The sequence below is a fragment of the Eleginops maclovinus genome, chromosome 3, assembly GCF_036324505.1.
Source record: "Eleginops maclovinus isolate JMC-PN-2008 ecotype Puerto Natales chromosome 3, JC_Emac_rtc_rv5, whole genome shotgun sequence".
Lineage (NCBI taxonomy): Eukaryota > Metazoa > Chordata > Actinopteri > Perciformes > Eleginopidae > Eleginops > Eleginops maclovinus.
This window is the reverse complement of record NC_086351.1, coordinates 14,449,260-14,474,411: the sequence shown is the minus strand read 5'-3', so window position 1 is coordinate 14,474,411 and position 25,152 is coordinate 14,449,260. Positions and strand designations below refer to the sequence as shown.

General features: G+C 42.4%; 1 protein-coding gene across 10 annotated transcripts; it reads right to left on the bottom strand.

Annotated features, from left to right (window-relative positions):
* Positions 1–25: 25 nt before the first annotated feature.
* Positions 26–24,163, bottom strand: phactr4b (phosphatase and actin regulator 4b). Of its 10 annotated transcripts, none has more exons than XM_063880264.1 (16): positions 24,061–24,163; positions 18,224–18,333; positions 17,476–17,520; positions 11,425–11,595; positions 10,926–11,006; positions 9,513–10,052; positions 7,866–8,210; positions 6,241–6,372; positions 4,374–4,890; positions 3,758–4,056; positions 3,469–3,667; positions 3,230–3,285; positions 2,809–2,870; positions 2,589–2,726; positions 2,380–2,456; positions 26–1,565 (listed from the first exon to the last, which is right to left on the bottom strand). In XM_063880264.1, the coding sequence occupies exons 3-16, from the start codon at positions 17,486–17,488 to the stop codon at positions 1,550–1,552; spliced, it is 2,646 nt and encodes an 881-aa protein (XP_063736334.1). In that variant the 5' UTR covers positions 17,489–17,520; positions 18,224–18,333; positions 24,061–24,163; the 3' UTR covers positions 26–1,549. The 10 variants fall into 10 exon arrangements, 9 of the variants coding, with proteins under 9 accessions (XP_063736334.1, XP_063736336.1, XP_063736335.1 ...); XM_063880266.1 differs by lacking the exon at positions 24,061–24,163 and adding an exon at positions 23,024–23,171; XM_063880265.1 differs by lacking the exon at positions 24,061–24,163 and adding an exon at positions 21,744–21,883.
* Positions 24,164–25,152: the final 989 nt, after the last annotated feature.

Here is a 25,152-nt window from a genome sequence, read left to right as displayed (position 1 = left end):
AGCCAGTGCAGTCATTGCCTAGAGATTTCAAGGATTTGTAAGGTTTTTAATCAGATCCAGATGTGACTATTTACAATTAAAAAGAAAACTGTCAGTCCGTACAATTCCACATTCAATTAAAAAGGAACTTAATTTTACAGAAAAGGTACACTTTCATATTCCCATTCTTGTAGCATTTATCGTAAACTAATATTTTGTGCTTAAAAAAATAGCAACCTATATTACTTTTATATTTAAATGTTCTTTTCAAATGAAAGGAAGACAAAGATATTCACAAGCATCAGTTAAACCTATATCAACCTGTACACAGCATGAAGAACCCTGTAAGCTACTGGCCAGACAACAACTTAAGACAAAACGCTTCTGCAGTTTCAAAATGTTCCAGCCAAAATGACTCCCTGTTAACCGTTTATATATTTTCTGATTTGTTTTGATAAATCCCTGATCTACACGCACAGTAACTTACATTAACTTCTAGTATAGACCCTACTATAGCATCACCTTATCCAAAATAGCTACAGAATGCATTGCATGTTTGATCTTTAAAGGGAAGTACAAAAACTCATAAAAAAGTATAAATGAAGAGAGAAGATCCAGATCCAATGGCATTGGATTCTGTGTTGGCTCATGCAGTGAATTGCAGAAATCAGTGATATGAAAACCAGTTTTCTATAGTCCTTTAGGCATCGAGTAAGTTGGCACACATAAAAACACCAACCAGCCTCCTGACCTTTTACTATATCTAGATTAACGCTTAAATGGCCACCTCACATCACAACCATAAATACAGGCAAGCCAAATAAACTTTAAAAAAAGGCTCAAATAAAAGCTGTAACTACTCATGTGATCAAAGTTACAATATAAAATATCTTGTGCATTACAGAATATTTTGTAATAAGAACTTTCCAAGTTTCATTCTAAGGTATAACAATAGCAGTCTGTACACAATTTATATAAAACACACAATATCCCAGAGATGTCCAGTCCTATAACAGAATATCCCAGTCTTCGTCGCTGCAGCCGCTTCCCTCTTATCTATTATTACTGTGTGGAGTGTTATAATCATCACCATCATCATCGTTATTATTACTATTATTATTGTATGTTATTACATTAACAATATGAGTTAGCTTTTCCATATACAGTGAAGAAGAAAAAAAGGCAACACAGAATGAGGCCGCGTTAAAGGTTGTAACTAGATCCAAGTCCCTGAGGGGTACCGAACAACAGCAGAGTAAGCCCTGTAGGTCCTCCGCCACTTCCCCCTTCATTGGCACGTGGTTCCCCCTGTTGTCCAGGAGAAATACTGCATCTGGTCCCCAACCACCACCACCACCACCACCACCTCAGTTCAGTCAAAGCAATGTAGTGGGAGGGCGATGGAGGGCAAGCAAGAAGCATTCTTGTTTTGAGTCAGTTCCAGGCTTTCCCTGATAATCTGTACAGTACATTCGGGAAACGTAAAAGGGCGATCTGTCTGCATAGGGAGCAGCTTCTGACCACGCAGAGATCTTAAGTGCTTCATAATCCACAAAGAGAAGATGGGGGGCTAAGGCCGATGAAACCTAAAAAAACAGAGAGATTTCATAAGCCATGAACAGACATTCGTATTCAGTTTAAAGTAATAATTCTCAATATTTCCATGAAATTGAACCCTGTTGTTAATACTGTTTATGATCATTAGTTTTCAGCAATAGCCATTCCATGTATCTATAGAATAGATTTCACTGTTGGTGTCAGGATCTGCAATTCCTGTGCTGCAGATGATTTAACTTCCTATGCACAAGGGATTCACACGATGGGTTAACGCTTTATCAGAGCATCAACATTTTGGGGACATTAAGTGTTGAGGTAAAAAATAAAGTGGCTTTTACTGTGGAATAGTCACAGGAAACACAATATAATTGTCAGAGGAAAGTGCTGAGATCCATCATTCGTCTAGACAACATGACAGAAATCTTTTTTTGCATGTTTTTCTTGATGGAGGATGGCAGGGAGTATGGGTCCAGGAAGAAACAGCCACAGTGAGCTTTTAAATAAGGAGTAGCAGAAATCACCTGGCTATTTATCATGGTAAAAAACTCCATTTAATGATTCCCTGTTTTTGTGAAGAAAACTACTTCCCCTGTGTGAACTGTGAAATCAGATCGGCTCTGTTCTTTATTGAAACAATATGAGCAGTATGTTTGTTTTTGTGTAGACGGATACAACAGTCGCTCTTCTGCTGCACTTCTGACACAGTAGCTCCACACACAGTATTTGCTGTAGTATTAAAACCCACTTGCTGTTACCACGGTAACCACAGTTGTCGCCAAGTCAACCAGGACTGAAGTCTAAAAAGGATTGTAATTGTCAAGATCGTTCTGATAAAAGGTATACCTCGTGTAGATTCTGCTCTCTTCATGCACCTCCATTTCAGTGCTCTTATAGTCGTTGAGCTCCTTCCTGATGGCCGCCTAGATGTCAGGAGAGAGGTAGTCGGTGTGAACAAAAGGAAAAATGCTAAACATTGTTCTTTGATGTTGATGAAATGTAAAACAAAATCCACTGCTGAGAGATCAAGTGTTTGCTGGACACGGTAAACAGACCTTGTCCGCCGGAGTCAGCTTGGTCCACGGCTTGTCCGCTCTCCGATCATAATCTTGAGCATCTGTGACTTCCACATACTCGTGGAAACGCAGGATTTTTCTTGCCTGTAGTTCTGCAACTGTGGGTCTTTGACTCAGCTAAAAAACACATGTCAGTTTAGTATCCAGCAATATAGATGATTTGACTCTTGAACGTCTGTGTTTTATGTTTTCGCCTCACCTTCCTGGTCAGCCGCCGCTTGATCTCTCTAACCTCTGCTTGTCTGTCAGCCAGATTTCTAGCTGGAAAAAGAGGGAAGGAAAACAGACAACAGAGCTTTAATTAGCTTCTGCATGAAAGCCAGACTTGATGTGCTCCAAGGATAGAGAAAAACTGTTTCCAAAATTAGACATCTCAAAATCACTACGTGTTTCAAACAGTCTTTTCAAGTGGATGATGTTGCTAATACTGCAAGTATAACATTTACATAAACAAGTAATTCATGGACAAATCAGTCGAAATTGAGCAGTAATGTTTGTTAAAACCCAAGTCCAAGAAGCTAAAGAACAGCAGACTCAAAACTGATTTTTGTTAGTGAAACCATTTTAAGATTTAGTAATGGATAACATCAATTGAAAAGGAAAGAAGCTTTGATACTAACGCTGAAGGATGTTTCTTTGCTCCAGCTCCTCAGCAGTGGGTCTCTGGCTAAGTCGCCTGAAATAGTAAAACAAGAGAAAGGACTATTTTTAAACAGTTTCATCACTTTGTCATTCAGGCAAGAAGTAGGACAGATCTAAAAAATGATCTCCAGATTTCTTTAGGAAATGCACATCCACTATTGTCAGTTTTAAGGCAAAAAAATACAACCAATATAAGTTTGGTGCTGTTTGTCTTTACCGAGTGAGTGCAGTGCCGATCTGTGTGCGGATGGCATCCCACTGCTCCCTGCTCTGCCAGGTGAGGCCGGTCTGTCCTGGAGGTTGGTCCTCTCTGTTGCTCCTGTCTTGGGCAAACCTGTCCCTCTCCGGGGCACAGGGCCGGCTGCTCAGCTTTAGAGCCAAGGTGTCCTTCCTCTTGACCCTGCTGGCCAGGGCACCTGGGTAAAAACCAGAGATGTGGTCAGGCGTAAACAAAAAAACACCACAGAAATTAATGTTTATATCTCATAAAACATCATTATGCTTACTAAGTGGGGGTTCATCCTCGTCATCTTCATCTGAGTCTTCATCTTTATAAAGCACAGGGCCATCTGAGTCGCTGTCCTCTCGATGCATGCCATGCTCTCCTTCGTCTTCCTCGTCCTCCTCCTCTTCACTACTGTTTCCGCCCGGGATGACGCAAACACCAGCGTCTCCGACAAAGCACCTGCGACTCCGTGGCTCTAGCTCTGGCTGTGGGATCTCCCCATCATACTCTTCCTCTTCCTCGTCATCTTCCTCCTCCTCTTCTTCTTCTTCGTCTTCCTCTGAGTAGTCATCTTCAGATCTGATGGAATGACAAAATACAACAGGTTTAAGCAAACAGAATATGGATGAAGCATCTGTTTTTGTGTATATTACAAATTGACTAACAGGTTTTACCAATTTAAGATGTCGGTATCCAACCTTCAACATTATGAACTTTAGCCATAACCCAACCTTATAGTTGTGTACTTGACTTTGTTATGATCATGTCAGGATTTTCTCTAGGCTGCTCATTGCCTAAAGCATAGCTGGATCTCATGAAGGTAGAAGCCTTGAAATATTTCTGCAGCTTTTCATGTTACCTTGTGAATTACCATTATCATGTACAGAGAAACTCACAGTTTTAGTGGTTGGATGCTGACGGGAAGGGGGCGCCCCCCCTGGTAGTCCGGAGGGGTGTCGAACAGCAGCGTGTGCGCGCGCTGCGACCCGTTGGGGTGTGGCTGAGCTGGGCCGGGGCTGGACAGCGCCCGCTGGATCATGATATGCAGCGGGACGGGAGCAGGGCGCTGAGGGGAGTCATTGGTGGGGCTCGGTGGGTCAAACAGCATGGGTATGGGCTGGGGCAGTGGGTGGGGGTAGGAGTGCTGATGGTGGAGGTGGTGGGAGTGTATTTGTTGGCGGGGAGGTGAAGGTGGTCTGTGTGTCGGCAGAGGAGGGGAGGCAGGAGGGGGTGGCAGCTGAAAGCCCATAGGGAGGTTGCTGTGGTCCTCAATAGAAAGCGGGGAGGGGATGAGGGGATGGTTTGAGTCCTCCGTGTTGCGCTTAGTGACGGGGGTGGTCCTCTTAGGAGGCATGGGTGGAGAGGGCTTGGCTGGCACAAGGCTGGCACCTCCAGTGGCTTGAGTGAAGTCACCTGCAAATACACAAACAATTAATACATGAAATCATACAGTCATAGTTTAGGCCTGAGATAGCGTATAAGGGCCATTGAAGGTATAAAAACATAAATATAAGATGTATGAAGCTGGAGGAGGGGAGGGGGATACATTGAGAAATAATTATAACAAAAAAAAGTACTGTTTAAGTAAATTCACATGAATACAATGTTTTAATATTGTCTGAGATTATTATGATTATATGGTGATTATGATTTGTTTGTACATTTGTGACTTTAATCTTGAAATCCAGTTTAGAATTAATTTCTCCAGATTCCCCGCCTTCCCCTAGATTTAGTGTTAAGTACCATAATAATCATAATTTCTTGAACGGCCTTTATACAGTGCTATATGAATGAATTGCAGGCAAGTCTCTTGATTTTCTATCCAGTTTGCTGCTGTCACATGAGTGCACATGCATCAGCTGTTCATGTTTGATGTACCCAACATGACAGAATACACATGAACAAATAAAATACTGGGATTACATGTCTGACTGAGCATTATTGCGCACATACAGTGTTTGAGATCACATGACGCACTGCCCCCAACACACCATTGTGCAGCATGTGCCCCAGGTCACACAGACGAAGAAGATACACACAGCCTACATGCTCTTAACCTGCAGCTTCCTTTTGTTTATGAGCATCTTTTAAATGCAAAGCTCCTAAACAAAAAGCAGACATATATACAAACCTCTATAATCATTAGCATGCACATTTGAATATTTGCTTTACAATTATTGAAACGCTGTAGTATAGCTTTGAAGCCACATCATTGTTAAAAGCCATAGCCGTGCTATTGAGACATAATAAGAGTTCAGAGGTACCAGACTTTTAACATGCAGCAGACTGGATTACATCTTCCTTTTTAAATTAAGTGAACCCCTTGTGTTAGAGCCCTTTAGCCGCTCCATTCATCCATCCATTCATATCCATCCATCCATCCAGTTGGGCAAAAGCTGAGTGGATTAGCACTTTGAAATTCACTTGACTCATTGAAGGCCACACCGGGAACCCGTTAAAGGCTCTCCCTCATTCACATGCCGAATAGGGGAGTTGAGCATTAACAACATTCAATCGCTCACTCACATGAGGTGGCCCTCATGTACACAAAGCACCCAGCACACTCATTATCAGTTCATTAAGTGCATGCGGCTCCTACATACCACATCCAAAGAAAAGCAATCAAGGCCAGGTAAAAGGGTATTTTGGGCGGGGGGGGATATGCTGGCAGCGAGAGAGGACGCGACACGATGAAGAACGCAGACTCTGGAGCATTCCAAGCACGGCAGCCTGGCCACAGAGACACCAGAGGGCATCCTTTACCTGAGCGCAGGCCTCCGGCCCGCCGGCACAGGTAGACGGGCAGCGACAGGTAGACATCGTAGTCGCACTCTCGCTTCCAGCAGGACCAGTAGAGAGGAAGCTGAGCGTTCTCTCCCCCCTGCAGGGCGGAGACTAACATGGAGGAGATGTAGGCCTTCAGCGAGAGTCTTTCATGAACTAGCTGCTATATGGTGGTACTGTATATGTTGCTGTATAGATAAAGTGTGCTGAGGGAGGGCCCTAAATGATAATCAATCTATTGAAAATCAGCACCATATTGTGGGAACAGTGTTCAATCCACCTACCAGCTTTTATTAAAACACACAATTTCTCATTCGTTATGTGCATACAATAACTAAAATTAAGTGGTAAGCTAAGACTCTCCAGGATGTAGCTTCCCAATATTTTAAGAAATTCCTTTTAAAACATTACTATTAGTTATGAATTAGAGTCAACTACATTAATATAAAGATTTTTGGTCCCCAAAATGGATTTCTTGTTGGCCTGCTCTATTTAGTACAAAGCTGTTAAAGCTGAAAATGTTTCAAAGCTATAACCAAAACAGCCTCAAGAGACAACAAACAACATTTTTCCCTTTGTGGCTAGTTACATGACTAGCTGATAACATGACATACGTGATAAACAGTGTATTATAACTAAAGAAAAATATATCACACAGACGCAACTAAAGGCATGACAACATGTGCCCGTCAGCATAAGGGACCACAGTTAATCAGGTCTGCTGATAAAAAGCTAAAAAATGAATCAAAGCAGACAGCCTTGCCCAAGTGGGAATTTATGCAAGATCCCACATGAGACAAACCCACAGTAAACAACATCAACAACCACCACAGCGCATCTGTGTGAGCAGCTTCCCACAGCCCAAGAGTCCGTTTTTTCTTCGGAGTGTAATTTCTGGGGAGAGGTTGTAGCGAAAAGCAGTCCAGGCGTAATAACGAATTAACAGGGGAAAAGCTGCTCAGACAATCATTAACAGGACATGTGTGTGCAAGTGTGTGTGTGTGTGTGTGTGTGTGTAGCTAACTTCCTTGAAAGACTCTCTTTGCCATCAGCTGTGCACTGACTGTAAATGTATGAGAAATGCTTTTGCCAATGGGAAAACAACATGCTCATGTATACTTGACTGTTGCTGTATGATGCATGGGATCATGTTGATACCCTCCATCTAGGGGGGCTATCGTTGGATACAAGATACAATACCAATAAAACTTACTTTAGGGATAGTGATAGCACTACAAATGGAGTATTGTACTTATTCTACTTTATGTGATATACCCCATCATGTTTAAAGAAAAATGTGTCTTTCTAAAATACCATCACCGCTGATGAATGATAAAACTATTTGTGATTCAATTCAATTTTTTGTGGAATATCTTTGCATGGAATACACGGCACAACACCACATTAGTAGCCACTGTAGCTACAGCATCAGTGGGCCAATCACGTCGCAGATTAATCAAAGGACACCTGCACTGAAAGACTGCATGCAACAAAAATATGGTAGAGTTGGGAATGAAAAGGATAGAAAATAGACTCAATACTACTTAGCACTGGGAGATTTTGAAAGTACTAATATCCACCATCCGCAATTGAGCAGAACTTACCCAGCATGGGGGCGTTTCCCCTGTTCACAGGTTTGGGTGGGGGTAGAGGGGGCTGCTTGGTGCCATGGGAGGTGGAAGTCTGGGCTCCACCTGAAGACTGCTGGGTGGACGTCCCTGCAGACGAGATGGTCCGGACAGGTTTGGGCGCCACGGGCGACGGAGAGTACTGGCCTGCGGGGTGGTTGGATGGCGTGCGAGGTGAACCCTTGCCACCAGCTTCAGGGGCGGAAGTCATTAGCCATTTTGGAGGCATGACAGAGTGTTTTGGTGGCAGAGGTTCACGCAGGGTGTTCTGCAAGGCGTCCCGCAGGGCTTCGGGGTCAGGGACAAAATGGCTGTCTGATTCTATGAAAACACAATAAACAAAATAGGTCATTCACTAAAATAACTAGAGTGCACCAAGGAAATTTGAACAAAAGTGGCAGTAACATTTTAAAATCTGTATCCAGCTGTGGTACACACACTGGCAGGCATTTCACTGTGTATTTTTATCTTTATCTCATTATGAAATATTTCTTTACATGGTTTTAAATGTTTCAGTTCAGGGACAGAGCAGCAAGCTATTTATTTTGCTTCATCAACACTCAGAAGCGCTCCTTGTGATAGCACTTGTTTGAGAATTGCATTATCTAGGGATCAGTTGTGAAGATAAACAGAGTGGGCGACTGCAATTACCACCAAATACCCACCTCCCACTGCCCCCGCTGCTGATGCTGCTCCCACCCCATTCCTCAAATCCACAGCGCTGAAGTGCAGGGTTATTTATTTACAGAATAGCCTTTATCACTGTGACGTCACATCACATAACCAAAGAGGAAATAATACCGGAGAGGAAGTGAACATGAAGAACAGAGGAATAGAGAGAGAGAGGAAAATGAGGACAGAAAGAAGGAGATGTGATAAAGATAGAAAGAGAGTGGGAGAGAGAAAAGCAGCATCAGAGAGAGACAAAAAGGAAAATACAAGGTGAGAGAGAAAAGAGACGAGCTGGGACACATGAAGGAAAGTGGGAGAAAATATCTGTCCACCTGCAAATCTGAAAAATAACTCTTTCTAATAGTAGTTCTGTACGGGTGTTTTCGATATCATGCATTATTTTGTTGCAACCAATGTTCCACATGATCGTCTAGGTTTCTTCATCTTTTCGACTCACTTTTGAACACAGGTACAGGAGTGGTTCATGTGTCAGATAAATGATAACTGGACAAGTGAAGATCTAAAAGTGTTATTTCTCAAAGTTTAGTGTTTTAGTCAAATCAATTAGCTGTGGCTCCTCTCCAATTATCACAGGGCTGACAGCGTAAGCGTTAAAGGGCAATAATGTGTAAAGTGATCGTGCCACATTAATTAGGAGAGGAGAGGAAAGGACGAGCTATTCCCTCAAGTTCCTGAATAAGAAGCGTAGCTGGAGCAGGGCCCCTGGGAGCCGACAGGAGCCTGTCTATATCTGGCAGGACAGCACATAAGCAGGAAAGTGACAGAAGGACTGAGTGGGAAAAAAATATATAGACTGATGAATCACCTACTATCATTAAAAATGTATGAAGAGAAATTGTAGAACACCTTATCTTTGACGTGACAGTGACGATTACTTTGGAGGGATCTGATGATAACAATTTTCAAAAAATAATACCGAAAATGTCTCACCTCTGCGGGCCCTCCCCTCCTCAGCAGACGCATGTCGGGGGAGCGTTGGCTTCCAGTCCGCTTCTGCAGGCCGACTCCTCCTGCCGTCCTCCGAAGGGGCCTTCTGCAGCCCAGGCTTCTTCTGCGCGTCATCGGGGTGGAGCCTGCCTCCGCGTCGGCCCTCCTCCATCTGTCCGTGAATCTGTCCCTGCCAGACCATGTTAGGCTTCCACTCGCCCTCTACGTGTGGACGTGGCCCCATCCCTCCCCCTCTGCGCACATCTTCATGCAGTCCCGTGCCCCTGGAGCCTGGAGGTCCCCGGCGGTCCCCGTCCGAGGGAGAGCGGATTCTGCGGTCGTCTGGCTGGCCGAGCCAGGCGGGGTTCATCCTAAAGTCCGACTCTGAGGGGGGTTTGCCCTGGCTGCATGGACTCCTGCCACCTCCTCCTCCTCCTCCTCCTCCTCCTCCTCCTCCTCCTCCTCCTCCTCCGACCCCCGCACTAACAGGCAGTGTGTGGCCGTTCTTCACGTAGTGCTGCTTCAGGTTCGGTGAATCTGCTTCTGGAAAAAGTTGTTCAGAAGAACATATGTCTTGTGAAAACACAGATATAAACGATTATTTGGCAAGAAAACCAAACACAGAATGTTTATCAATCTAAATTATTCAAATTGTTAATACTGCCAAAGGCTTTGTTTGATATTGTTGAATATTTTTTGGGGTGTTTACTGTTCTATCCCTCTTGAGCCTAGATATAATAAACGAGAAGTTACGATACGATTACTCGATGAATCCATAAGATGTTGAACAGAATGATCGACTTCCCATCAAAAAAGCCAAAGAAAATGTTTGTTCTGGCTTCTCAAATGCGAGTGCTGAATGTTTGACTGCTCTCTGGTGTATTTAGTTGTGAATTAACTACCTATTGGTTTTGGACTGTTGGTTGGACAGGTCAAGTAATACACCTTGGGCCCTGAGGTATTATTACTGGACCCATTTTCTGATATTCTATGATTAAAATACAAAAATAACAGATTCATTCAAAATTAAATTGTTTACAGCCTTGTTCAGCAGTAAAACAGGGAGGTCTGGGTTTTGTTTGTTGGTGTGGGAAAGGAGCAGCTGTAAGTTTAATAAATGGGCTTCTGCAACAGCGGGGCCAGCATTGCACACACCCCTCTCAAAGCAATTCTGCTGCAGGGCATAATGCGTTCCACTTTTCCTCAGCTCTGGAGAGTGGCATGCCATTTTAAACAGATATTATATTACTTTGGGAAACAGCAAGGTGAAAGTAAATTTGCCTTCTTTTTTTTGTATGACTTAGACACCTGCTGGTTTGGAGGTCAGTGTCCCCCGCCATTATGTACTGAACTCTAAGTGTACCGTGCTGTGTGGGTGTGATGTCAGATACAGCTGGATTACAAAAGCACTCTTACCATGGTCTGGGACCTCCTTCAGCACCCCCTGTTCTATAAGCTCCTGCCGCGTACGCCTCGTCGACATCTTTCTCTCCAGTTCTACCGTCGAAAAAACACATTCTACGTTACACAGCAGGGCTGCAAAATGTATGCTGTCAGCATTGCCATGTTAGCAAAGCCAAATAAACTCTAGCTCCCTATGGTACAACTTTTTGCTGCTTGATACATTTCCCATGACTTATCTACAACGGAAGTCTGGCGGCCCTATTAGATAGAGTTTCATTTTTGAGGAAAAAGAAAGAAGGAAAATCAGTCAAATTTAAATCTGACCTCATGCGCCAGAATTCAAAGATTTCCTTTCTCAACAGGATGTTTTGTTAGCAGCTTATTGTCTAATTGTAGCTGCACTGAACACATGAGAGAGCCAAAGCAGCCTGTAACATGCATCGACGAATTATGATGAAAACTGAATATAACTGATACTGCCATTGATAAAAGACACAATTGCGCCATAGACCTTCGGAAGTTTCCTTGAACTTGTCGCTGCTTTTCTTCTTCCGCCACTTCCACGGCTTGAAGATCTTGCCCAGGGTGGAGAACTTTCCCTTACGCTTTGGGGGAGGGGTGGTGTCCCCGGTGCTGTCCTCCTCTCCCACCATAGTGCTGTGGTGCTGCTCAGCTTCATCATCTGAAATAAAAGCATATTTAAAAGTGTTTTCATATATTTTTGGGCCACCAGGGTCTTTATTGAAGAGACAGAGTTAAACGGGGGTGACAGAGGGGGTGACACACCGATGGGTTGCCAGCTCTAACAGGTGAGATATAGAGCGGTCCTAAGTCCACCAGAACCAGATTTGCTGCACTCTAAAATAAGACGCAGGAGTGTGGAAAATAAGACCCATCAGCAGTCACAATACTCCGAGAGGAATTGAGCTCATAATGGCTGTTATTATCTTTAGCTGTTAGTTCTCGGGGACTGCGTGTGCTTTGGCACGGTGATGCTGAGAGCTCATGGACTCCTCCACATATCCACAGTTAACGGGAGAGGTCTGACGCTGGCGTTCAGCCAAGATCTCTCACTGTCAAGTGCTCGCATTCCTTGGCTGGATGGAGACTAGTGCCTTATCAGCCTTTCAGCCCTCAGCGCCTCTGTAGTGGAGAGAGGCTCACACATAGATGCAGCTGTACAGTAGCAGAATGTAGTAGCAGCCATGATCTACACATGCAGCTCACTGTCAAGAAGAGTAACGTTAAGAAGAACGCCGATTATGAAATGCCATTGAGGCTTAAAACACTACATTTAATGTCATCATGCAGGCGTGGTCACATATTCTGGGATATGTGATTGACAGGCACACTGAGAGGGTGCTGAGCTCAGAAAGAGTTTAACACGTTAGTTCTTCCAAGGCTGCAGCTGCTGCACTCAGCAGACATAATATTTACCAGTGGAGAGAATAGGGTCCAATTTAAAACATCCAGTCTCAGGCACACACAGGATGTCTCCTGGGAGTCTGATTCCCACAGCTCCGTACTCTCACACAACACCAAAAATACCTATGTGGCATGATTAGCATTGTAATAAAGAATGTGGGGACATCAATAATATCATTAATGGAGAGAAACTGCATTTGACACACAGCAGGGATGGCTGGATTAGCTACAGACAGGCTTTCCTGGAGCTGGCAAGGTTTCAGTATCTTGCTAAGGGACATTTTAGCAATGTGGACAGTTGCTGACACAGGATTCAAACCCATTTTTGCAGCTGAAGGACAGAGTCTTTAACCGCTGCTGCACAGAGCTACCTCAATGCTGCTGGCGGGGTAAAATTTGAACCGAATGCTAACATAGTGTTTAAAAGCACGACATTTGTATAAATGGAAAAAACTATTAAAATCAGAACCGTTTAAATTCATGCACAAATTAAAGAATGAGGCTTCGTTGTAATGTAAGAGGTAATTTTCTTTCGACATGCCTTTAAAAAAGAAACAGATACTAGTCTACCTGCAAGAGGGGTGTTAGGCGTCCAGCTTCCATGGTGGCGGGACTTTAAACAGCATGCCATGAGGAAGCATGAAAACCAGCTGCCTATATATATCCCAACAGAAAAGACAAGACGGACAAGTTCCAGAGAGCTGTTCGGAACTACAGCGGGGAGGGTCCGGGTTCAACAGACAAGTCGACACCATGGAAGGATATCCAGCTTATCTTGGCATGGTAGAAATCTGAGGATTCAGACCAGCTGCCATAACATCCACATTAAGCATTGCCTAAGGCCGCCTGTGATCCAGAACTGAGGTTCTCACACAGCAGACTGCTCCGTCACAGAAGCCTCTGACACAGCGGCTCAGCTGAAGCCAGTGAAGCAGGATAAGAGCTGCCTGTGCCGGACCAGCACACTCCACGGGGCGCTGCAGAGATGACGATTGCAGAGGACTCAGCACATGCAGGAGCCATGTATTTGACTACGATGTCTGACCATATCTTAGGGGTTTGTACATTAACCATGGACGCCCGATTATAAAGTGTCAATCCACCGACACAAAAAGAAAAAAAGAAAAAAGTACAGTACGCCCGATTCAATTATCACACCCAAGAGAGCTGTGGATCCACTCAAAATTATTCTTCACAGCTACAGAGAGAAAAACTCTTCCTGATATGTCATTGTTTCAGCTGTAGTGAGAAGAGGTCTGGTGTGTGGTGGCACTACAGCTGTGTATGTAACTGTGGGAGTGGGAGTAAAGGGTCAAAAAGAGTAACAAAAAGCGAGAAAGAGTACAGGAGTAATCGGAAAAAGGGGTGGGGGGTGGGGGGGTGGAAATACAGGGAGGAAACGGCACTCCACCCTGACTCTGTGACCAGAGAACAAAGGACACCTCTTCCCCTCAAACTCAACAACAGAGCCCAATAAACTGCTCATAAACACAGTGCTGCTGCAAAGAAACTCACAGAAAATAATATGTCTGAACATCTACATATCATGAACAAATTACATCCAACAATCTGATTCCAGTAGTCATGCTGTGTAATCAGCAGCTCTGCCAAGATAAGGCGTCAGGAAGCATGGGGGTGTGTGACTGTGTGTGTTCCTCTGACGTACCCCCATCCTGAAGCCACACCTACCACTCTTGCAGACATCTCCCAGAATTCCCTCTAACCTCATGATTCGATGAGTCATGCCGGGCCTGGTCAGGTGAGCATGCGTTTAAAAGGAGACTGTTGTTATAAAGGACCCGGCCTTCAGCCAAATATGCTAGCCAAGCCTTTCTGATCGCTCACATTAGAAGCACAGGAATGGGAAATACCTCCAACTTCATAATAAGCCTTACTCTTGCCAGGCCAGATTATGAATTGTAATCTACTTAATTGACAGCACACAAAGAGGCTGTAATCACTGTGCTGGAATCTTTTATGGACTCAAATCCTTCAACCATTTATAAAAGCAGAGTAAGAGTTAGTCCAATGAATACCCTTTGAGGTATGAAGGTAAGAAATGTAAGAAAATATTTTAATTTGTCATTAATTCACCACTTTCTACTTTGTCAAACCCATGGTCAAGGTGTATAATTCAAGTTTCATCTGGTCTGCAAAAATTAAAAAAGTGAAAAATATGGAATTTATCTTGAATTATGAAAAAACCTAAAGTCAGCCACAAGCTGTACTTACAAAAACCCATAAATAAAAGAAAATGTATTTATCAATATATCCTTTTACTGAAAGTACATCTCTTGTTCGCTGTAATAAGAAAATAAGTGTGCAACACAAGATAGTAAAAACACAGCTGAGATTCATCCATGTGATCCCAATGATTTAACATTCCTAGTGGTTGGTGAAGGTGGGGGCAAATTTGATTACATAATCCCAAACCTTTATCTCTCCTCATTGCTTTAACTCAGTGAGGAAGCACAAAACTCCTTTCATAACATGCATGCTACACAAATGTGTAAAGTACACACAGAGAGCATGAGTGAGTCAGTAAACTCACCACCATTGTTGTGTTGTTGTGGGTCCTGAGCTTGGTTCTCCACACGAAGGCTCTGTCCCATGATCCAGCCCCCGAGGGGCCTCTACCTGTCCTGCACCCAGGAACGTGCACGCTACACTGGACAACTGCACCTGGCTCACTCCTTCAAAAAACTCCCCAGGTCTCCTCTACCTAGTCTTCTCTGTGTTGCTGTCGACTATTTGTCCTCTACGCCTTTCAGTTCAGTCCTCCCCCCTGTCTTCCCTCCCGCACACTCCTTAAGACCTTCCCTTCCTCTAGGAGTCGGACTCCCTCCCCCCCTCGCTCACTGACCCTCCCTTATTGGCTCGTTTCACAGGTCAGCATTCACTGAAAGATGCCTGCCATTCCTGGGAGAAAGCATGTTATGTTTTCAATTGAATGTGTGAGCTGTGGTATGAGGAGCAATGTGTGCATACAATAATGCACGTCCAATGTTATGTGGTGCAGCGAGTCTCCAGAGAGCAAGGGTTTTTAACACTAAATAAAAAAGAAACCAAAACACACATTATGTGCCCTGAAAAACACTCATCTGCTGCACACTGGTGTCAGTATTTTGTTGCCTATCTAGCACTGATATAACAAAGAGAACAAAAAGGAGGGTCTGTAAAAGCCATTCTCAAATTAATAATGCATCCATCTTAACAAACAAAAACCTTCATTTATTCTGGATGTGAGAGATGGAGCTGAAGGAAAGTGGGGCAATTTCAATCACTGATCAGGAGAAAGGTCACATAAAATCAGAGACTTTTTGCAAGAGCTGTTTAAAGGTCAAGAGTCTCTGAGATGCTGTTCCCTCTCAACATTTCAACAGACATGAATCCCAGCAGCCACTATGGCACTGAGCTTGTTAATAGGAGGAACAAAGGATCACAAGTCACTCTGAGGAAAGGGAAGATGCTGCGGTTTCTATATCCAGCATTCACACTTATAATAAGCTACGACTACGGGCTCTTCATAACTAACAGAGGGTGTTTATCATGCCGCTCACCTCTCTTAATGCCTCCAGACAGTATTTTATGCACATCTCCAAGTCTCTTATCACAATTGAACAGTCTTGCAGTCATTACCAAGACTTTGAAACATGCTTGCCAAGGAGAGCTGCAGTGTTTGGGGCTCAAATAGAAAGCAGAAATGAGAAAGAGACAGCCTTCTCTAAAGAACAAGAAGAGTGAGAGCACAGAGTGGACCCCTGAAGTCCTGCTTTGATTCCTTTTGAGGTTTCTGTGTATTCAGAAAAGCTTGTCTGACTGCTCCTCAGAGGAATCCAGAGCATTGAGCTGTGTCATTATGCCCAGATAGATCCGAGTTTCCTGAGTGATTTGATGCATCTCGAGCCAGTCTAAAGATGGAGAGCGAGTGTGTTCGGCTGCGTTCTTTTTCTCTCTCCCTGTGCCCCAAATACAGCCTCCACACCGGGCCCACTTCCAGAGAGAGCGGAGCCAATCCGCATGAGCCCAGAACCTGTTGGCCTGACCTGGATAACAGACTGGGCCAGGCCACTTCAGCAGGCGCACAGACTGAGCAGGTAAACACGTACATGCACAGCTCTGTTCAACATGGGGAGGGTGTGTAACCTATGGATAGAGCTCTGAGCTGTCACTGCTGCAGGAATCCTTCATGATAGAAGAGTGTTGTTTTAAATATCTTATTTTTCCCCAAGAGGCAATGGTTTAAATAGCTTATCTGCATGGACATTGTCTTTGATAAGCAAGTTAAAAAAAGACGGGGATACAACATGTGTGAACAGGAAATTATCTCTTAATGCTAGTATGCTGTTCATCAACATTTTGGAGTACACTTTCTTGTCAAGAGCTAGATGAAAGCATCAATTCCACTCGCAGATGATCAGTAAATGTGAAGCTTTTAAAAAAAGGAAAATAAATAAGACATTATTAGCCTGGGATATTAACAGGTACCTGTAGGCAGATTTGGTCCCGTTAGGACAAAGCAAGGCTATCTTGTCTCAATGTTAAACGGAGCTAAGCATACTTAGATACTTAGCTGGCTGTAGTTTCATAAAAGTAATCTTTCTCTTTTATTATGAAGAAGCCACAGGAAGTATTAGTTTGCTTAATTTATGCACTTTTGGGAATATTTAACTACCTTTATTTGGCAGATTAGTTTTACAAAAAGGAAGTGGTTAACTGAAAAGCTACAGGTGATGGTGGACCAAACACAATCAGTACCATAGACTGTATATATAGACTATGATCAGTACTCATAAATCAAGGTCAACACTTCCTTTTTGCGTTTCAGAGCAGGTAAGACAAAAAGAAAACAATGACCTTACAGAAATGTACCGACATCTCCCATGCAACACACATAACATACAGATGACTGCTGACCACAGAAATCCCCTGAGAAGCCAAACTTTGGGAGGGAGCAAATCCTCTGTGAGGCCCTGAGGTGGTGAAGATGTTCAGCTGGAATCCTGAGTGGCTCATAAAATGTGCAGAGACCAGAGAGACCCCATAAACACAGTGGATGTACAGCGAGATGAGTGGATCTACAGCTCTCCCCGCAACACTGCACTTAACAAACCACAACGAGAAACTCTGTACTCACCACGATTTTCCATTACAGAGTTTGAGGCACACCAATCAACGGTTCCTGAAAAACAATAGTTGGAGAATCAGGATCAGCTGGAGATGTGAGCTGTTAAACAACACTCGAGTTAAACAAGTTAAAACAGCGGTGGTAAATCAGTTTTTACTCTTAACCGTTTTATCTTCATAAACAGTGTTCTAGGATCCATGGGTCTTCAATCATTTCATTAAAATTCCTTAAAAGCCATAATTAATCCTTTAAGTATAAAATTATCTGAAGCATCTCACTTAAACTGATATGGGAAAAAGAAATCCCTGACTACTTTCAAGACAAATTAAAGATCAAACCACGATCAGTTACTTCAATTTAGCTGAACAAATAGCATATTTAATACAATCATTATACATAAATATCAATCATTAAATAAATATATATATATTTGTATATGTTTATACTAGATTATCAACAGATTACATTTATTTAAAGTCTTAGCAAAGCTTCTAGAAATGACTGTCTGATTAATCTAATTAAATATTTTTGAAATATGTAATGCAAGTATATTAACTTGTAGATGGTGAAATGTTCCCTCTAAAATTGTTAAGATTCTTCATCACCACCTATAAAAATCTTAGAGCTCTATATATCAATCTTTAAACTTAATAGCTGCATAAATGTATCCTTCTACAGAATGTGGACTATAAATATCCTTATCATCATTAATAGTGCATTTATGAATATATATAAAATAAAAACAGTATAGACATACACTATAGAAAGTCATGGGAGGGGACGGTGGAGGTCCTCAGCAGCAGTAGAGCAGTATTTCTTTAGGTACCCATCAGGCTTAAGATGGCAGCTTCACCCATCCTAACCCCTCTGATAAAAGGAAAACAAACACAATTAGATCATAGTTGTCAAAAACAAAAATAACAGCAGCTTATAAGCCTGAGAAGTAAGACAATTTACACGTTACAAAGTCTAATCTGCATTTTGAAATCTTGTGTGGTTAGAGTACAAAAGTGTAGATAGATCTTAAAGCGTTATGCAGGAAAGGCAAACCTTCCACATTCCCTTGTATCTATTTCCACACAAAAGAGGAGTGGGTACTACGACAAGAGAAAACATGAGACATAATATCATGTAACCTTGATGTGTTAAAAGTGACCTAAATAAGTTCGGTAGATCTTGAAGTTGGATGAAAGTACACTCTGGTCGTCTATAAAAAGACAATGATGCTACTGTGGTCGTCAACACTGGAAGACTGAAATGTGAATCTATATCCGTTACGTCAGACAGTCATCAGTGTTAGGTCTCTGACCAACTTCCTGGCATTCACACAGACTTTTGATTTCAATCTGGGCATTGTTCAAATTATTCACAGGTGGAAATGTCGAAACGCTGTCATCGAAACACTCCAACAGTGGAATTAAACACTTATGTTGGCCGAGTGCATCACTTCACAACCACAAAGTAATAACGGTTTTAAGTACGTAAAGTGGACATTTTATGTATGGCAGAAAACACGTTGCTGTGGATTATTGTAGTAACCGACTGAGCTGGCAAATAAATATCAAATAGGGTTTATTAAATATAAAAGAAATGCATGGGCAGACTGACGGAGCCCCGGGGCAGAGAGCAGCAGAGCGGGGGAAAACAGAGTCAACTGTGATTTCACTCAGAGGGGAGAACCAGTTGACAACACCAGAGAGGAGCTTAAGAAGAGGGCTACAAGTAACGGATGGAGATGAATTTCAAGCTACTTGTTTAGTCTATAAAATGCCCAAAAATATTGAAAAACATCCATCAAGGTTAATTAACCCAAAGTGATGTCTAGAAATGTTGTGTATCAATATTTAAAAGGCTGGTGGTTGCATGAAAAATGATTCTAAAAATATATCTATTCTAAAAAAGTTTGCCAATTATTTTCCTGCCAATCATCTTCATAGTCAACTGAAGTTTTGAACAGAATTTCCAGTAAGCTACATTTCCTGCCTGAAGAAAGGTAGCTAAAATAAGCAGACTTTACTTTCCTGCAAATTCTCGACCTGTTGACCATCTGTTGAAAATGGAAATATCCGCTCTTGTCAGGTCAGAGACAGGAAGTACTGAATGATCCATAACGCAGGGCTAAAACTAGAGCTGTAAGGATTGGCCTATTAGACTGCAACCATTTTGTTAATTAAATTGTTTTTAGTTCAGGATTCCTAAATAAGGATCTGCTGCCTTTCTGTGTTTTACATCATTATGACGTTGATACAAGCTATTCTAAGGCATCACCTTGGGCTCTACGGAATTGTCATGTGCGCTTGGCACTATTTAAAGGGTTTTGATGTGAACTTTTAAAAATATATTAAATTAATCATTAGCTGCAGCCTAAGACTTCATAGCATCAGAACACACTGGACTGCCAGTTGACCTTTCTATATGATAAAATCCACATCTTTGGGAGGCAATCTAGAAGAAAGAAAAAATCACAGATATTTGCCTTGAATGACAAACCCCAAAACAAATAATTGTTATAATTGCTAGTGGAAAAAAATGCATACGACCCAAAGTCCAACCCTAAATGAGACCACAAATTCCTTCAGTTCTTTTCTTCACAGAACTGATGAATTTCCATGCAAAGCAAATTCTTCTGGTGGTGCAATGGAACTACATATCTGCTTTATCTTTGCTCGTCTAAACCAATTGCAGCCATCTTGACTGGGGGGCAAACAATATTTTTAACAAATAGAAATATAAGAGCAAAGAACGCCATTACACTCTGTAACAGTGTCCAGGCCACATGAGGCCCCTTGACAAGACTATTAATGTCATCAGTGATCATGTTATTCATGATGATGAAGTAGGGCACCACACATGTGTGGCTGAGTACAAACTCAGAAATGATTTCCTGTACCCATACATTTGTATTTCTGTTTTTTCATATTGTTTTGTGTTCCTCTTCCAGGTCAATTTACTGAAAGGGTCAAAACTTCCCCATGAAAAGAAGAAGCCTGCGTAACGACATACATACGTCAAATAGGCCAGCCTAGAACTATATAAATGGGTTTTAAAGTATTGTAGGGTTTGCATTCCAGCCATCCAAACAGACTGGAGGATAAACCCCAAGAGGAGACTAATGTGTACGTGGTTGGAGATGAATTTTTTCACCCTGTGCCACAGCATTGGCTGGATGACTCAAAATAATCGAGCCGAGTGGTGAGCGTTTCACTCTATCCCGGGAAAGCAAACATATCTTTGGTGTCTGAAAGTACGAGCTGATTTGAGGCAGTGGGGGGGTAGAGCTGCAAATACTGAACATTTTCCACCATTTCAGCCACTGCCTCATGTGTTATGTACGCATAAACACATGCATGCATTGCTGCATATTAACTACCCACAGAATATCATCCCAAAAAAGAATTGGCTTAAGCAGATATATTTCATGATTAAATACTGCTCTGTTTCACTTGCTGTTTCTGTCACGCTCACAGGCTCATAATGTGCCCATAAAAAAGGGATGTTGACGGCCTACTTCCCTTCTGAGTCGTTAACCCTCTCCCTTCTCTCTGACAAACACAGATCAATATGAAAGGTGAAGGGCCCGTCCAAACTGTGCAGGACCCTCAGTGTCTGCACCATCATGAAAAAACATTTCTTGGGAGCCTTTGACAGCCGCCACAAGTCACATCAAAGTGTTGGGCAAACAAATCGAAGAAGACAGTACGAACAAAAACACCCAACTGAAACTCAAGAACTCTCAGAGTGAAAAAGCAGTCAGAAAGTTATCTCGCCCTCATCAATCACTACTCATACTTTAATCTTGACTGCAACTCTATGCAATCAGGATACCATATTACAAACCCACATCCTTTTCATGGAAGATACCCACTAGGAATTTGTCCTCTTTCCAGCTACCACAAACCCACACTCACTGGGAAAGAAGCCGCCAATCAGGTATGTGAACGTAGCCGTTACAAAACCTTGAGATGTTCCGACCGTATAATCTTCTGTGGGGCGCACACACCCTCACTGGAGCACTCTTCTAGTGTTGATTCAATTACGATGGGAGCGGAAACGGCAGCAGCTGGCTGGCTGGGTTATGCCATCTTTAAATAGAAGTGCACTTCCCACTGCAGGGCTCGGGTTTTGGGCACAAAAATCTGCCAAGTCATTTGAGAAAAATCATTAACACAGAGCTTAACTAAAACAGACTTCCCAAAAAGTGAAGTTCTCTCAAAGAATGTAAATATGAGTTAACAGCAGTTAACCGAGTCAGGTAGACTGAGCCAAAGCATACTTACAGGCCTGCTTCTGAGGTATCAATGATAGAAGTGTAGATCAGAAAAAGTGCCTGCTGTTACGAAAGCAAAGTCCGACCTGCAGTCTCTCTGCTTTGCAGTGTGTATCCGAGCAGTACAGTTTCAGCAACCCTCTCTGAAATGGATGGACAAGGGAGTCTGTTCCCAATCCGGGCCGGGTGAGCGTCACCACCAAGCCTGCCCCAGAAAAGTATCATTCACCACCACAGGGACTGATGGCCCACTTTTATCCTATCTTTTTTTTTAACAAGTACAAAATGCTCCTTGCCTTTGCTAAACTTTTCTTCATCATAGTCCCTACACCTGTGTGAAGATTGGACTGCGGGTATGAATTTTTAACCATGTTGAAAGTTATTGATCACACACAACAAGTGTTTACATGGTACATGCTCAATAACTTCACACTCAGCATCTCCACCTTAAAGCCAAGCCTGCTGCTCCCTGCCTGAAGCAGGGTGGGGGGTGGAGCAGAGACATTCAGCAGAGAGCTCCAGAGGAACCTCAGAACAGTATCATATGTGGTCTAACCGAATCAATCAAGCCCAGCTGACAGTTTAACCATCGTGGTTGACTCTTAATGGCCCATTAAAGAGAGGGGCTTCAAACAGGAAGTGGAAAGAGCTGCAACACAAGCCATGAAGCAGCATTTCTCAGAAGAGAACACTAACTTCAGGAGCTATTACGCTATGGCCTGATGAATCCGGAGTAAATGTATGTAAGGACTGAGAAGAGATGCAGAGGGAGGCACTTGACCAGACTGTTTTAATAGGGAACATGAGACAAATGCATCATTGGACAAAATTGGGAAAATTGTAGTAATTATTAGACAGCCAAACCGTTATTATGAACACATGCACACATTATGCATGTACGGAACAGACATTAAAAAGCTACTAGCAGTAGGTTTTCTGGCAAAAAGTATGTCAGAGTAGATTGTCAAGACATGAATAAATTACTGAATGTTCCTTAGGACATCCATTATCTTACAATGTCCTTGAGGAAATCCAATCAATAATACAACGACTGACTTAAAATTTGTAAATCTATGCCAGGCTACCCTCTCCAGAATGACTTTATTATATCAGATCATGCAAGTGCACATATTATCTGTAAAGAAGACGAGTGTATCACGTCTTCCATCTTTGCCCGTGCGATCCTGTCCTAATTAGATTTAAATGGAGCGCTGATTTCTAATTGTATCGCCGAGATTAAACCCACTGTAACTTAACCGGTTCCTTTCCTGAGGCAAGGTGTTGAATTACCTGAGGGGTTGACGCGGTATATGGCGTGAAAAGCATCAAATTAAAGCGTCGTTACTCCTGGCAGAAGGAAAACACGGAGTATGTGTGAAGGCTTTCTACAAATACATCTCGCGCCAGTGGACTCAAGATGCTGATGAGTGAGTGAGAGCAGAGCGGGTCAAAACAGCCTCAGCCTGAACAGCAACATCCGGCCACACTTTTCAAAATAAAAGCCGATTAATTTTGCAACGTTTATACACCACTTAAATATTGGACATTGGTGGGATAGGTTATGCACTGATTGATGTTTTTGCTGATATCTAAGTCAGTTATCTTACACACAGACACATCAAGTGTAGCCTAGTTCCATTGTGTCAACGTTTTAAATAAGCTATTTATTCGCCTACTTGAAAGCAAATGGATTATATCTTCAATGCACTGAGTAATTCTGCACCTTTAAAAATTAATGCTGCAACTCAAAGTGCTTTGATTTGGCAACTGATCAGTTTTCCGATTCGAGCAGCATCTCTTTACTGATGGCTGCAGACAAAATTACACATGCAGAGGAAAAGCGTTCCCGGAGGCCTGCAAATGCATTTTCCACAACATGACGCACTGTTGTAAGAGGAAAAAACCCCGTGGCACAGACCTTTAAGATGCATTCCACTGACAGGGCGATCCGACAACAAACACCGACACACACCATCTACATCCCGGAGATAACACACATCCTTTGTTGTGCATGGACGCCTGTGCACAGATCAGTCGAAAATGGAGTTTCAGGAGGTGAAACAGTAGCAGTGATTTCAGCGAAAACGGAGAAAAAAAAACATTTATCCTATGGCACACAGACTTAGCAGAAAACCAAGATATTTACAGGCAATACTGCACTATAAACGTTCAATTTAGTCGCGACGCCGGCTTGTTTTGTGTCGGCCAAGTTGCAGCGAAACTTAGGTTATTGTCTGGCGAGAAATCTTCCCTCCAAACTCAGTCAGTGTGGCATACTTGCTCCCAAATGACACCAGCAATCACATAACCTCTCTCTTTTGACTTACCCTCCTCCGCCTCCTCTTAAACTAGTTAAAGCCGACGCAAAAATAGCAGCCCGGTCATTTCCACACCTCACACTTTCCCCCTCATCCAGTAACCGGTCCAAACATTTTGCGCACTTACCGGAAACCATCCCTTGCTGAGCATCCTGGTACCGGTAGTTCTCTGAGGAAGCTGCAGCTCCTCTGTGGGCGTCGCTAACGCGGCTCTTCTTTGTGTTGGGAAGACTTCACTACCCACCAGGCATTGCATCGCATTGATCTGGGGTGGGGAGGGGAAGGTGGGTGGAGGAGCATTCCGTTATATTGTCCAACTCCCCATGTTAGAAAGGAACACCACACCGTTCACAACGATGGGGAGTTGGACAGTCTAACATATCATTAACTGACCCCTTATCACTTTATGTACCAATCGTTTATTATAGGATAAAAATAGTTCCAACTACACAACAAATATATTTGGTTTCTGATAAACCTACAATGTCTGCTAAATCTTTATTTGATTTTGTTGTCAAATGTTTTGTACAAAAACACACAAAAAACTCATAATATATTAATATGGATTATTTTTATTAAAAAAAAAGAGAATTCAGCTTTTTTCTTAAGCAATCGTCAGCAAAAACAAAAATAGTATTTTAATGTTAACTACTGTAAGGGGACCTCCTATTTTACCTGTTATTAAGTGGTAGCCAAATTCCTATTTCATATTATTAGGGCCTTTGTATAATTTTGACTTGACCACATTTCAGAGTTCACTTATCATTGAGCTACGTTTATTAGAAAACTCGAGTTTTACCAACTTCAGAATCACAAAACAAATACATTTTTGCATACATTTTGTTTGGTATTGAAAGTACATTTTCATACTAAGACATATGCTTTTAAATAAGTAAATGTTTGAACATTGGACTTTTACTCATGTGTTTCTATACACTGTTTTTATACTACTTGTCAATGATGTGACTTTCTAAGTGGTTGAATAATAATGTATGTATTTATTGCCAGCCTATTACATTAGACTACTATCCTGCGTATTTTTTGTTGTAACATAACACTTAACAGTTGAGCAAAATCCCTGGATTTGTCACATGTGTAATC